Source organism: Elephantulus edwardii, unplaced genomic scaffold, assembly GCF_000299155.1.
Source record: "Elephantulus edwardii isolate Elephantulus edwardi_28Jun2011 unplaced genomic scaffold, EleEdw1.0 scaffold00024, whole genome shotgun sequence".
Taxonomy (NCBI): Eukaryota; Metazoa; Chordata; class Mammalia; order Macroscelidea; family Macroscelididae; genus Elephantulus; species Elephantulus edwardii.
Window position 1 is genome coordinate 14,951,093 of NW_006399774.1, and position 14,485 is coordinate 14,965,577.

General features: G+C 52.4%; 2 protein-coding genes across 2 annotated transcripts in view; one reads left to right on the top strand and one right to left on the bottom strand.

The window, feature by feature from the left end:
* MAP3K4 (mitogen-activated protein kinase kinase kinase 4) overlaps window positions 1-2,903 on the top strand; it is a 110,260-nt gene extending 107,357 nt beyond the window's left edge. Inside the window, exons 26-27 of the mRNA XM_006882822.1 lie at window positions 1,237-1,416; window positions 2,883-2,903. Coding sequence (XP_006882884.1) covers window positions 1,237-1,416; window positions 2,883-2,903 — 201 coding nt within the window. The remainder of the gene's footprint in view (window positions 1-1,236; window positions 1,417-2,882) is intronic.
* Window positions 2,904-12,963: 10,060 nt separating this feature from the next.
* The window catches only part of AGPAT4 (1-acylglycerol-3-phosphate O-acyltransferase 4), a 40,042-nt gene continuing 38,520 nt past the window's right edge, over window positions 12,964-14,485 (bottom strand). The window contains exon 8 of the mRNA XM_006882823.1: window positions 12,964-13,052. Within this exon, the coding sequence (XP_006882885.1) occupies window positions 12,964-13,052 (89 nt within the window). The remainder of the gene's footprint in view (window positions 13,053-14,485) is intronic.

Consider the following 14,485-nt stretch of genomic DNA (forward strand, 5'->3'; position numbering starts at 1 on the left):
AGTGGAAGGTCCGAGAAAGAGGAAAAGCCTGGGCAGGCTGGACCGACACAGTGCCTGAACTGTGGGCTTTAAGGGTTGCAGGCGTCGTGAGGGTGCCGCAGGACCCGGCACGGTCCCCTGCCTTTGTCCACAGGGTCGCTTTGAGCTGTGGCCGACTCGGGGAGCGAACACAAAACCACCTCTTCAGTTCTCAAATGGCTGGTTGGTATCGCTGTAGTACGTGAGTCAGGCCACACGTCGCAGAGCCAGGGCTCCCCAGCTGGATGGCTGTGGTCACCATAGTACATCTGTCAGACCGCGCATGCACAGAGCCAGGGCTCCCCGGCTGGACAGCTGTGGTCAGTGTAGTACATCTGTCAGACCATGCATGCGCAGAAAGCCAAGGTTCCCCGGCTGGACGGCTGTGGTCAGTGTAGTACATCTGTCAGACCGCGCATGCGCAGAGCCAGGGCTCCCTGGATGGACGGCTGTGGTCACAGTAGCTCAGCAGTACTCCATGGTTTAGATGGTGCACCAACTCGTGTGCCACCATGGAACCTCATTGCCTGTAGCTACAGTGAGCGGGGCTCATGCCGCCCTAGCGGGTTCAGTGCTCTTTAGTCAATGGGCAGATGGTAAACACCCCCCAAGAAAGTGGTTTCTTGGAAAGGGCCATTATGTTTAGTAAGATCGAGGGTCAACAAGAGAGAGAGGATGAAGTGGATTGGCACAGTGACTGAGCATGGGCTCATGTGTGTCCGACACAGTGAGGACAGCTCAGGGTTCAGATCTGTTGTTCACGGGGTCGCTATGCATCATATTCGACTTGATGGTGCCTGCCAACAACAGCGAGATAGCTGTGTCTTACCAAAATGTTAACCTACTTTGAAGCATTGCATTTTTATTTGATGTGATACTGACTTCTAGATAATCCTGCACTACGAGAACATCCCATATGGATTAGGCAAACTATGCTGTCTTTCTGCTTTGTAAATAAAGATTTATTGGGTCATAGCCATTCTGTTCATGTAAGTCTTACTTACCTGTGACTTACTGGCGCAGCATAAGTTGGGGGATTGAAGAGTTGTGCCAAAACCCACCTGACCCACACAGCCCAGTGATTTCCTGCCTGGACGTTTAAGACGTGTCTTCCCATCTTGGTTACATCCTGACGCCGAGGCGCCTGTAAAGGCAGGGCAGGTCTGCGTTTGCACCTGGCCGTGCAGTGTTAACACCTGTCCTTCTCTGTCTTTTCAGAGGCCGTGGCACGAATATGAACACAACTTCCAGATTATGTACAAAGTGGGGATGGGACATAAGCCTGCGATCCCTGAAAAGTTAAGCCCAGAAGGCAAGGACTTCCTCTCTCACTGCCTTGAGAGTGACCCAAAGATGAGGTGGACGGCCAGCCAGCTCCTCGACCACGCCTTTGTCAAGGTTTGCACGTGCGCTCTGCTCCTGTTGTGGTCACTGTCGGGGGCTGCTTTCCAGCCGGTACTTGAGGGGGTTGGGAACGTAGATGTGAGGGAGTACACCTCTCAGCAGTGACCCAATGTGGAATATAGTAATTATTTCAGGGGCCTACGGGAATATTTTCTTCTACTCAGAAATGCTGACTGAGTTTCTCCTCCTTTTGCCATTTGGGATAAATTAGACTTGAGGTTCATCTGGGACAGTTCCACTGGATTTAAGCAGGACTGAATGGAAGATTCCCAGTGGTTTATACTTGGGAGTGTGTGTCTGGAGGGTAGAAGCAGCCCTGTGACCCTGCCATTTCGCGTCACTCAGGAGAGGGGTTTAGTCCAGTCAGGTCATCTCAGCGTGTGCTTCCTGTAATGTGGTGTCCAAAGGTAGGGAGTGCAGCAGGAGAGGTGGACACGGGAGAAGATGAGAAGACTCAGCCAGGACCTGGCAGAGCAGGTGTGGAAAGTGGCAGAGGTGTGGCTGGACAGAGGCAGGAGCTTTACCCAGGCGGCTAGTTAACATTGGAGAGAAAGCTCTTGGCATGGCTCCGGGTCAGGCGGGGATTTGAGCAAGGAAAAGGGGTTCTTAGCCATTGGGAAGGCCTGGACTGGGGAGCTGGTCAGGCTTGGATGGGGGAGGTGTGGCCAGCATCTGGGAGGCTCGAGGTCTTTGCCAAGTCACTGAGTTAACAGGATTCCCTCACCGCATGAGGAGGTCTGGGGGCGGTGGTAGAGATGTGGGCCAGAACGGTGATGGTGGCCTTTCCAGAGGGACAGCTGTGAGGGGGTGGAACGCCTGCTTGGGGTTTTAGGTAGCTGTGTCGATGCTTTGAACTGGCCGTCCTAAGGGACAGCTGGACAAGGACAGCCAGTTGGTGGGACCATGTGCAGAGGCTGATGCATGAATGAACCTCCAGAGAAACCACATGGGGTGAGGAGGGCCGCCAGGCTCTGGTCTGGATGGACAGCTGTCCGAGGGTGAGGAGAGTCCCTCAGGGTCCATAGCTACGTCAAACTGTGATTGCTTAGTAATGAGTATATAAGGTGTTTGTGTTGCCAGAACACCACATATCCACACGATGCTGTCACTACCAAGCCCACAGGCATCGGTTACAATGGTCAATTAGCACTGACCACAGGCATTGCTCAGAGCCATCACCTAGCACTGACCACAGGCAGCACTCAGAGTGGTCACCTGGCACTGACCACAGGTGGCACTCAGTGGTCACCTAGCCCTGATCATACATGTCACTCAGCTGTCACCTTGCATTGACCCCAGGCGTCACTCAGAGTGGTCACCTCGTGTGGATGCCCCCTTCTTCCGCCTCCCCCCCCCCCCACGCCTCGCCGCTCACGTGCCACACTAGTCAGGCAGGCCCTCAGGTCCTGGGCAGCCCCTGCCCGGTGCTGTGGGCTCAGCCGTGCCCTGCCTCCCCGCAGGTTTGCACAGATGAAGAATGAAGCCGACTGGCCCGTGGCCTGGTGGCGTCTGGACTCGGAAAGCTGTCTGATCACTACTGTATGTAATATTTACATGAGACTGTGCCGAGAAGCAGTGCGCGCCTTTACCTTCCGAGACTGCAGACTGCACAGGTGACGGGTCACTCCTGCTGCTCCTGGGCTTCCCGGCACAGGCCCTCCGCCGAGGGCGTCCGCAGGGCGAAGAAGCTGCATGTTAAGTGCCATTACTACTGTACCCGGGCCACCCTCGCCCTGTCCTCGGGGACCAGCGCGCGCTGTCATTGAGGGGGACGAGCATGCGCTGTTCCCGGGGACGAGCATGCGCTGTCCCCGGGGACGAGCACGCGCTGTCATTGAGGGGGACGAGCACGTGCTGTCCTCGGGGACGAGCTCACACTCACGGGGACGAGCACGCCCTCACCCTCGGGGACGAGCACGCACTCTCCTCACGGGGACGAGCACGCCCTCACCCTGGGGGACGTGCACGCCCATGGTGAGGTGTTGGACTGCCAGGGCTCCGAAGGCCGAGCGTTCTGGACCTTGTTTTTTAATCTGTTTGTTGAGTGCGCTGACTGTGAACCCTTCCCTTTTTGTTGTTGGCAAGCTTCAGATTATGCAAAAGGCCGATCGGTGAAATTGAAAAGTTTCTTTTTTCAATAAATGGTTTATTTTAGGAAGCTCGGTGGTATGTCTGTCAGTGGGTTCGCCATCAGGGCTGGCACTGGGCACTGTCACCTGCACTCACTGAGCCTCGGCCGAAGGCCCCGGGCTCGTCTTCAGGGAGGGAGGGAAGAAGGGACAGCCCCGGTTAAGAATTCATGTCCATGAACCAGCGTCATATGAATAGCAGGGAAATGATGGGCGCCTGCTGTCACGTGACTGTCACATGACTGCCAGTTGATTTTTGGACCAAGGCATAGATGCCCACTGCTTCCACTGGCTTTATTAGCACGAGGAGACTGCCTCCTCCTTAGCCTAGAGGCAGCTAGTGGATTAGAACCAGTGACCTTTCAGCTACCAGCCCAACAATTAACCTACTGTGTCAGCAGAGCTCCTTGGATAATTATAATTACTGCTCAGTGATGGCTTGATATGAAACTATCATTTTCAGAATGTAAACATTTCAGTGTCCAAACAGTATATAAATGCTGGTGTGCCTTCATTTCTTTTTTAAGCAGGACCCCTGCTGGCATAGGGTGTTGCACTGGTAACCCAAAGTCTGCACGTCCGGCGGTTCAAATCCACCTCTAGGGCTGGAGGGAAAGCCGGGCAGGTTGGGTTCACAGCCTGGGGCTCTGCTGGAGGGGTGCTGTGAGCAGTGCAGGCTGATGGGGGCGGGGGGGGGGGTCCTGAATCCTGGGCTCACTCCTGGCACCGAGCAGGGCGTCTCAGGCGGGCTCCTTCCCCCCGGGGGTGGGGGGACCCCTCCCCGGAAACAGCACTGTCCAGAGAATGGTTCTGTCACGGGGGCCTAGAGGAACTCCTGGAGTTCTTTTACCCTGCCTTCACGGTGACCTCACTGGCGTGTTTTCATTGTGTGATTCAGTGACTTGCTGTGTTTATGGGGGTGCACAGCCTTCCCCGCAGTCTCACATCATTCCTTCACCCCAGAGGGGTTCGCACGGCTGCAGCAGGCCACTCCCTTCCCACACGCACCCCGGGGCTCCCCTTCCTGTTGGAGATGTGCCTCCTCTGGACGTATAGTCACGGAGACCCTGCAGTGTGGCTCTCACACCTGCCTTCTTTGCCCAAGAGGAGTGAGGGTGGTCCTGGTTGTAGCATGTGTCAGCCCTTCGATTCTGTTCATGGCTGAAGACTCTTCCATTGCATGTATACACCACAACCTGATGATCCATTCATCCCGGGGTGGACACGACATATTTCCATCTTCTGGTTATGAATAACGTTGCTTTGACCAATCCCGTGAAAGTCTTCGTTGTGATGCGTTCCCTAAATCTAGTCATGAAACTGTAGCATCCTGTGGTGTGGGTTTCATCCTGATGGTGACCGGTGTCAGGGACCAGGGAAGATGCCATGGCCCCTAACAACAGCAACGTGCAGAGCCCATGGTCAGCATTTTCCACCTGGCTGGCGCCATCCTGTCCCCAGCAGGGACGTCAGCCTCCACAGACCCTCCTCTGCCCGTGGGATTGCCTTTCTTTTTGGTAATGGTCTTTGTGGCGATGTGCAGGGCGCTGCCCCTCGTTTTGATGAGAGTCTCCTAGAGATGTTGAACATTTCTCCTGTTATTGTTGGCCACTGTATACCTTCCCTGGTAAAATGTCCACTCAGATCTTTGGCCCCTTTTAAATTGGATCATTTGTCTTATCATTTAGTTGTAAGAGTTACTTGCATTTTCTGGATACCAGTCTTCACCCAGATACATTTTCAACTATTTTCTCAAATATTTTCTCACCCCTGACTTGTTTTTCTCATTTTCTTGAAGGTACCTTTTGAAGTGTAAAAATTTTTCATTTGGATGAAGTCCAGTTTATCATTTTGTTCTTTTATTACTTCTACTCCGGTGTCCTATCTAGGAACCCCGTTACCTAGACCCACATCTTGAATATTTATCCCCAAGTCTGCTGGTAATAGTTTGTCATCTTAGCTCTCTAGTCCTTCCTCCTGCCTTCCACATGTTGGGTTTATACTGACCCTGCACCATAACTTGAAAAGACTCTTCTTTCTCCCTTCCATCACCTTTGACGCTCTGTTAAAAATTAGCCATCATCTCAGGTCTCTGGACTCCCCGTTCTGTTCCCCTGAGCTCAGTGTCCATCTTTATGCCAGACTACTCTGTCTTTGTAGCATCTATAGCTTTATACTAAGGCTTTTTCATATTTTATGACTAAAATTGTTTCTTTAACGTCTTTTTCCTATTACTCAATGTTCACTGTTGTTGTTGTTAGGTGCTGTCAGGTTGAATGTGACTCATCTAGCGACCCGATGAATAGCAGATACAAACTCTGTTCTATCCTGTGCCATCATCATCACCTCTGACACATTTGAGCCCATTGCTGCACTGTGTCAGTTCATCTCATTGAAGATCTTCCTCTCTTTGGCTGACCCTCCACCTTCCCAAGCATCATGTCCCCTTCTAAGGAATGTCCTGTCCTAGCAACATGCCCAACGTATGTGCCACAAAGCTTTGCCATCCTTGCCTCCAAGGAGCTGCACTCTGGCTGCCGTTTCTCTGAGGAAGATCAGTTTGTTCTTTTGGCAGTCCATTATTCAGTACTAATCTCCAACGCCACAACTCAGAGGCAACAGTTCTCCATTCATTGTCCGGCTCTCAAATATGTTGTAAGTGATTGGAAAGACTGTGGCCCGAATCAGGAGCACCTTAGTCTTCAAACTGGCGTCATTGCTCCTTAGTACTTTGGAGAGATCCCTGTCTGCAGACTTGCCCAATGCAATACTTCTCCTGATGTCCTGACTACTGGTACAAAGGATGTTGATGTGAATCCAAGCAAGATGAGCTCACTGACAACTTGAGTCTTTTCTCCAGCTACCATGATGTTGCCTATTGGGCCAGTGGGAAGATGTTTATTTTCTTGATGTTCGGATGTAATCCACATTGAAAGCCGTAGTCTTTGATCTGCTGCAGGCATCTCAAATTGTCCTCACTTTCAGCAAGCCAGGTTATGTCAGCAGCGTAACGTGGGTTGTTGATGAGTCTTCCTCCGATCCTGATGCCACATTCCTTTTCATAGAACCCAGCTTCTCGAATCCTGGTCTTTCAGCCTTTCTTCTTGACGAACTCATTGATTCTGGTAGTTGGCTTACAGATTCCTTGGGATTTTCTACACAGGGTCATGTGTACAAATGAAGACAGTTTTACTTCTTCCTTTCCAGTCTAAAAACCCACTACCATAGGATCTTGTCCAGCTCCCAGCAAGTTCATATATGTCAGAGTAAGACTGTTGTCCATTTAGATATCCGTGCCTGTCATCATTTGGAAGTAGATTTCCAGACCTTTCTTTTGGGCATGTGTGGATGGATTCACTCCTTCAGCCTTCTGGTTGACTAAATACTTAATCATATGCACCACCAGAGCCTGTAAATGCATTTTCTTTCTTTTTCTTTCCTTTTATACTTGCTAATAATACACTGAGCAAGTAACCTAAGAATCTGGACTATATGAGGCATCAGGATTGGGGGAAGACCCATCAGCAACCTTGGCTTTGCAGATGAAACAACATTGTTTGCTCTAAGTGAAGAGAAATTGAAGCATTTACTGAAGAAGATCAAGCTCTACAACCTTGAATATGGATTACATTTCAACACCAAGAACATGAAAGTCCTCACAATTGGACTGATAAGCAGTCAAGAAATCAAGTGATTTAAAAAAAAAAATCAAGTGACGTTTTACGTAAGACAAATGCACTGGCAAGGACCTCTTTAAAATGTAAAGAGCAATGGCGTTATGTTAAAGACTAAAATGTGCCTGACTCAAGCCATAGTGTTTTCCATTGCTTCGTATGTACGTGAGAGTGAACAAGAAAGCTAGAAAAAGAATTGGTGCTTTTGAATTGTGATGTTGGTGAATAGTACTCTGATCATTCATTTGCTGTTACTGATTGATTCCAACGCACAGCAGCCCTTGTTTGCATTTCCGAGGGTGTGAATCTTCATGGAAGGACTGTGCCTTCTCTCTTGGAGCCGCGGGTGGATTTGAACTGCCAGCAGCCAGCAGCGGCCTTTTGGTTAACAGCACAACCTGCTGTGGGCTCCGCCACCAGAATTCTTGAATATAGTCTAGGCTCCCAGAGGACCAAACAGACTCAGAGGACAGCAGCAGAGGGACAGGTGACCCACGATGGGGTGAGAGGGTGGTGGCGGCCTTGTGGGCCTTCCCTCCCCCTCAGCAGGCTGCCGGAGACCCTGCCCTCCCTCGTAAGCCGTCCACCTTCACCTTCCTTTTAGTTCGCTCAGTCCATTGAGTGGGGCCCTCACTGTGACAGCCACACTCTGACTTGTCTCTTTGTCAAAGCCATCAGTGGAGATTTGAGAGGCAGGACCAGGCTGGTGGCACAGCCCTGTCAGCACCGTTTTGCCACATTCAGAAGCTCCCCCACCCTCATCTCTTAGTTTCTGGTCCCAGATCCCTGGTGCCGCCTACACGCCCCCCTCTCTGTGGGGCTGCCCTCCCGTCAGCTGTCTCCCCCTCATCCAGGACTCACCCTTCCTCTCTGTGGGGCTCACTTCTCCCCTCCTCATCCATGGGACTCCCCCATGTAGTCCATACCCCCTCATCTGGGGGTGACCTGCATCCCCATCTAGTCCACACCCTTCATCTCTGTGGGGCTCACCTCCCTTCAGCTCTCCCCTCCTCGTCCTTGAGGCTGCCCTGCTCCCCGCATGCAGTCCCACCCCTTCATCTGGGGGTGACCTCCTCCCCTCATCCAAGTCTCACCCCTCTCTCCTGCGTCTGTCCAGGTCTGCTGCTTAAGTTCAGAATGACCAGTTCTGGCAGCTCATCGCAGAGGGCAATTCAGCCTTTTCCCTCCCCTCTGGGTGTCTGAGGTTTCACACCAGTACTGCGTCTGTCTGCCCTCTGCCCCAGAAGTCACCCACTGGGTCCAGATGGGGGCTGCAGAGTAGCCCAGGAAAGTCACCCATGTTTTTCTCTTGAGTGTGTGTCCTCAAAGGTCCCCTCTTCCTGGCTCACAGGAAGAGGAATCTGGGCACCAGCTGACCCCAAGGGATAAGCTCAGCGCCTCCGACTGCTTCTGCCACATCCCATTGTCAAAGAGCAGGTCCTTGTCTTCACTCCTGGAGAGGATTCCAGGACAAGTGAGCTGTTGAGAAGGGGGGGGCGGGGCAGGGCTGCCCTTCCCCTAGTCACCACCCAGCATGCACAGCGAGGAGCACAGCCCACAACCCTCAGGTGCGGAGTTCCTGGAAGGGAGTCATACCCACTGTTGGGCTGAGTTGCTGACTTTCTCTTTTGACCAGCACGGTGGTAACACCAGTGGTTGAGGACCGTGTGGTTTGTACCTGCAAGCCCACCTTCGCCCCCTGCCTGCTGCCAGGATGCCCCTCTGCATGGCCAGGTCTGTGCCCCTGGATGCCTGAGGTCCTGGGGTCTCCTTCCCAATTCCAGCCCCAGGCTAGGCTCGCAGGAAGGCATCGCAGGAAGGCGGGATGCCAAGGGCTGTGGGGGGACACAGGGCCACTCACTCGCTGAGGTCACCAGGCTCACGGGGTGGCCTCCATTCGGGGGCAGAAGGACAGGCCCTGGAGCCTGTCCTCCCCTGGCACACATATCCAGAGTGTGGCGAGAGCCTCATGCTGCTTGTACAGTTTGGGCCATTCAATCATGGAAGGTGTTTCTGGGAACTCACCATAATAAAACGCAAGCCTATCTCTTACTCATCAGTCGAGAGACAGACAGACAGACAGAGGAGTCTAACAGGGGGTCCTGGGTGGAGACTTCACAGTCTGGTATGGTCACATTTATTGTTCTTAAGGTCTGTCTGTTGCATGAAGCTAGCCATTCACCAAAGCTAGACTGGGGAAGCTGGTCTGACCTTCGAGATGCTGACCCCTTGGCAGCAGTGAGTCCCTCCAGGCTGAGCTGGGAGAGGCCTCGTCCTCGCTCAGGCAGACATCCTTGCACGCTCCCGGAACCAGAAGAGTCGGGACTAGAACCCCTCGTTCTCAGTGAGGAGCATCATGAAGCCAAACCAGGAGAACCAGGGGCAGCTGTCCAGCCTGTGGCACACGTCACCCTGCCCCATGCGTCCCCGGCTCACGACACCAGCAGCCTGGCCACCCCTCCCATCATCTGTAGACCACTCTCAAGGACGAGTGAAGACATCAGAACACTGCAGTGGGAGCGAGTGCTGGGGACAGCGTGGTAATGTCATGTCCTGACAGGTGTCTCTCTACAAGCACAGGGCATAGAACAGTAAGTGGTGGAATCACGGCTGGGCAGGCGTCTGAGGTCCCGGACACAACAGCAGGTAGTGGGGTTACTAAAATCCTCAACAGCCCGCCCCCCAGGAGAGCAGCCAACCCAGAGTGGCGTTTGTCTTTAACTAGGTCTGTGAATCATCTGGGAGAGGAGACATACTAGAGTTCCACCTCCTCCCCACGGTTCCCATGGTCCTCTGCAGAGCCTAGCACGTTTGCTTGGGGAATGAGCAGACCACGTACCTCTGACAGACCACTGCTCTTCTCCTGAGTTGATGCTGGGTGCTGTGAAGTTGGAACCGAATCACCGCTGACCCTCCGGTGTGTTTTCAGAGGCTATAAATCCCAGGAGACTGCCCGTCTTTCTCTCATGGAGCATAGAAGGACATCATGCTTGGGAAGGTGAAGGATGGAAAGGAGAGGAAGATCCTCGACCAGGTGGGTTGACACAGTGACTGCAGCAGTGGGCTTGAGTGTGTCCGGGCTTGTGAGGAGGTCACAGGTAGGACAGTGTTCAGATGAGCTGTCACAGTGACCAGCAGTGGGCGTGAGTGTGTCCGGGATTGTGAGGAGGTCACAGGTAGGACAGTGTTCAGATGAGCTGTCACAGTGACCAGCAGTGGGCGTGAGTGTGTCCGGGATTGTGAGGAGGTCACAGGTAGGACAGTGTTCAGATGAGCTGTCACAGTGACCAGCAGTGGGCGTGAGTGTGTCCGGGATTGTGAGGAGGTCACAGGTAGGACAGTGTTCAGATGAGCTGTCACAGTGACCAGCAGTGGGCGTGAGTGTGTCCGGGATTGTGAGGAGGGCACGGGGTATGACAGCCCAGGGTCACTATTAGTCATATTGGACTCGATGGCACCAAACAACAATACAAGGCCCACAGTGACTTAAGCTTTGCCTTCTTTTCCTCCAAGGATCATCCCGGCTGGACTTTCTCCAGACACGTCTGTGTGTTCTTTTGGCAGTCCGTGGGATGTTCAGCACTCTTCTCCAGCACAGCTCAAAGGCCTCCATTATTCTGGCATCTAGCTCATGTGCACGACAGGTGATCAGAAAGACACATGTGCCCGAATCAGGCACATCTTTTTTCCTTCTCACAGTTTTATAACTTTATTTGATAATCGGCTATTAGTTTGCATCCATGTTGGCAGTCTGTAGATTTTTTTAAAGTGGTGTCAGGTACAGAGATAACCAGCTTATACAGCTTATTTGAGGAACCTTCATCCCCTGCGTTGTCTGGACAGCTGTATTTGGATGTGGTGTGTAACATTCCTTATTATTTTGGCCCCGACAGCTGTCAGTGCACACATCTGCTGTTCTCAGCTTCATGGCAAATTTCCAGATCTCTGTGAGTGCCTGAGGGACACGCCTCTTAAATCCCCCCTCCACAGATGCACTTGTGAATGTGGCTGGTGTCCTCTCCAGTCACCACTTCTATGATGACAGAATGGCCTTTCTTCTCACCACCCTTCTTTGTGGGGTCAAAGCACTGGGACCAGGCTCAATCAGGCACAACTTTTTTTCTCCTTTTTTTTTTAAAAAAAAAATTATTAATAAAAATTTACAGAGACTTTGGATTTCCATTCATTCATTGTTGCACTTTTCTCCCCCCGACCCAGTTTGTTCTTCTCTGTGAAAAGTAAAAGAAAAATGCTTTCATTGTTATACAATCCCTCCCCCCCCCAAGTCCACTCCACTGTGCAGCCTTCGTTCTGGTCTCCTGTCATGACAATAATACCTAATCATATATCCCTTTTAAACAGTTCTCTGCCTTATCTGTTTCAATGCAGTGTATATATCTAATTTATCCCATCTTTCTCAGTCTCTCCCCAACCCCTATGTCAGTCCCATTTTACAACAGTGGCACTATGCAGTGTTTGTCCTTTTGTGACAGATATTTCACTCAGCATAATGTCCTCCAGGGTCACCTATTTTGCATAATATTTCATGAGTTCCTTGTTTTTCAATGCCGCATAATATTCCATTGTATGATTATACTACAGCTTCTCTATCCATTCGTTTATTGATGGGCACTTGGGTTGTTTCCAACTCTTTGCTATTGTGAACAAAGCTGCAATAAATATGGGTGTGCATATATCTGCCTAGGTGGCAGTTATGGTCTCTTTAGGGTATATTCCCAGTAGTGGAATTGCTGGGTCAAATGCTATTTCTATTAGCAACTCTTTGAGAAAGCGTGACTCAGGAACATCTTAATCCTCAAACTGACATCCTTGCTCCTCAGTAATTTGGAGAGGTCCCTGACCGCAGACTTTCCCAGTGCAGTGCGTCTCCTGATCTCCCGACTGCTGGTTCCAAGTATCCTGATGTGGATCCAGGGAGGATGAAGCCGACAGCCTGCGCTTTTCCTCCGTGTATCACGATGCTCCCTGTTAGTCCGGCGGTGAGGGCTTTTGTTCTCTTGATGTGGAGATGTAGCTGGTGAAGGTCGTAGTCTGATCGTCTGCAGCAGGTGACTGCTTGGAGTTCTCCTCAGGACTTGGGGAACTCTTCTTGTATCCTGAATTCAGTTCAGGACCCTCCAGGACCTGCTATATTCCGCTAAAAGACTCCAGAGCGTCCCCATCACTGCTGCCCCTCCCCACCCCCAGTCAGTCAGTCCCACTGGGCCGCACTGTCCCTTCCCCCAAAGGCCCCCTGCAGCCACCTCCTGTGTCCCTCTGGACACTGTCCAGCCACAGTCATCAGGGCTCCACATGGGGCGGGTTTGACAGAGGAGTCTGCACACACCGATCACAGGCGAGCCAGACAAAGACTTTTAATTAGTTTGGAAGCAGAACTTTGTCATCTCACCCAAGCTCACTTGTCACTCTGGCAGTCCAGGGCCACAGCACTTGGCACCCAAGGCGAGGGACGCCTTCCCTCCACTCCCACCCAGTGGCTGGAATTGCAGATTCCCACCCACAGGATCACGAGTGCAAACACCTACACGCGCGCAGAAAAGAGGAAGAGACCCAACCCAGGAAGGCGAGTGAAGACCAGGCCCAGACACTGAGAGTCCTGCTGCCTCTGGCCGAGCCCAGAGCCCCTGCCCGGTGCTGGGTCACCCTCCCAGCGGAGGCCACCGTGGCACGTGCCCCGAGCAGAGTGGAGCATGGTCACAACCCCAAGGTCCCTCGAGTCACGGTCTCTGCTTGCAGTCGGCGTTGCCGTAGGTTGAGCCCTTGTCGATCTCGGTTACGCTGATCATCCATCGCACGCCCACGGACGCTGTGGATGGAAAGACGGTCGTTAGGGATGCTGCACCTGCGGGGGGCCTGACCCCGGTGCCAGTGGGGTGCTGGCTCCACGGTGCACCTCCCCACCCAGGGACAGCATGCTGACAAATGCCCAGCAGCCCCTGAAACCGAGGGGGCTCCAGGCAGCGGGGAGAGGGCCAGCCACGGAGGAGGAAGGCTGAGGGGCAGCACTGCCAGGCTGGGAGCCAGGAAGCAGGTCTGCCTGGCCGTACCCAAGGTGGGTATGTAGGTGGGTGGGGTGGGGCGAGTAGAAGCTTCCGGCCCCCCATAGGTGGGTACGGTGTTAGCTTGTGGTCTGGGCTGCTGAGCTGGGCTGAGAAAGTGGGGAAATAGGATTCTCTCTGAGAAAGTGGGGAAATAGGATTTCTCTCTGAGAAAGTGGGGAAATAGGATTCCACGCCTCACACCTTGTCAGGGTAGGAAGATATCTCACAGGGATGTTAACTCAGAGCCACTGGAGCCCTGGACTTGGGGTATCAAGAGAGTCTTGTCCCCTGGGTCAAGGGCTCAGGACCCGGCCTCAGTCCACGCTTGCAGATCTGTCTCTGAGGTCTCCGCTGGCCATTGTGCCCAGGCCACCTCCCTGGAGTGCCATTCTATGATGGGTGGTGTGGTGTGGTGTGGTGTGGCTTGGGGGCTTTCTTTACTCCACCCCGCCCCCAGGGGTGACTTTTGTTTTAATAGCTGTTTGCTTTGAATCTGGCATTTTTAACACGGAAACAGACCACAGCAGGGCCCACTGTAGGGACTGGGCAGCACCAGGCTGCCTGCTGTTGGCGCTCAGCTCCAAGCAGCTACCTTGACCCAGGAGGCGGGGCTTCGTGTGGGTCACGTCTAGGAGCCCACAGGTTATTCAGTACTTCTCAGGCGGTCACTACGAGCCATGGTTGACTAAGTGGCACTCACAACAGCAGAACCAGAAATGAGACCAGAAATGCAGTCACCAAATTTCTTACTGGTTCTCTCTTGGGAGAAATCAGAAAATAAATCAAGGGAGGATTTTTTTATCCTGTGACAAATCTTAGATATTTCCACACTGAATCTTTCTATGCTAAACATAATGATTTCCATTTTGCAAAAATAACTGAGCCAGGGAGCTCTGGTGGTCTAGTGGCAAGAAGTTGCACTGCAACACTGAAGGTGCGTGGTTCAAATCCACCAGATGCTCTGCTGGAGAAGGAGGGGCAAATTTTCTCCTGTGCCAGTCAGATCCGATTCGACGGCACACAATAAGAAAATAAGTAAATAAAATCTTTTTTTAAAAAATTTCAAAAGAGTCCACAATTAAGGTTGCATAGTGGAATGTACCTGGGGTGGTGGGAGGGGTGCAGGGGTGTTGTGTACCAGGGAGGGAGTGTTTCTTTTACTTTTTAAAGAGAGGAGCGAACTGGGGTGGGGGGGAGG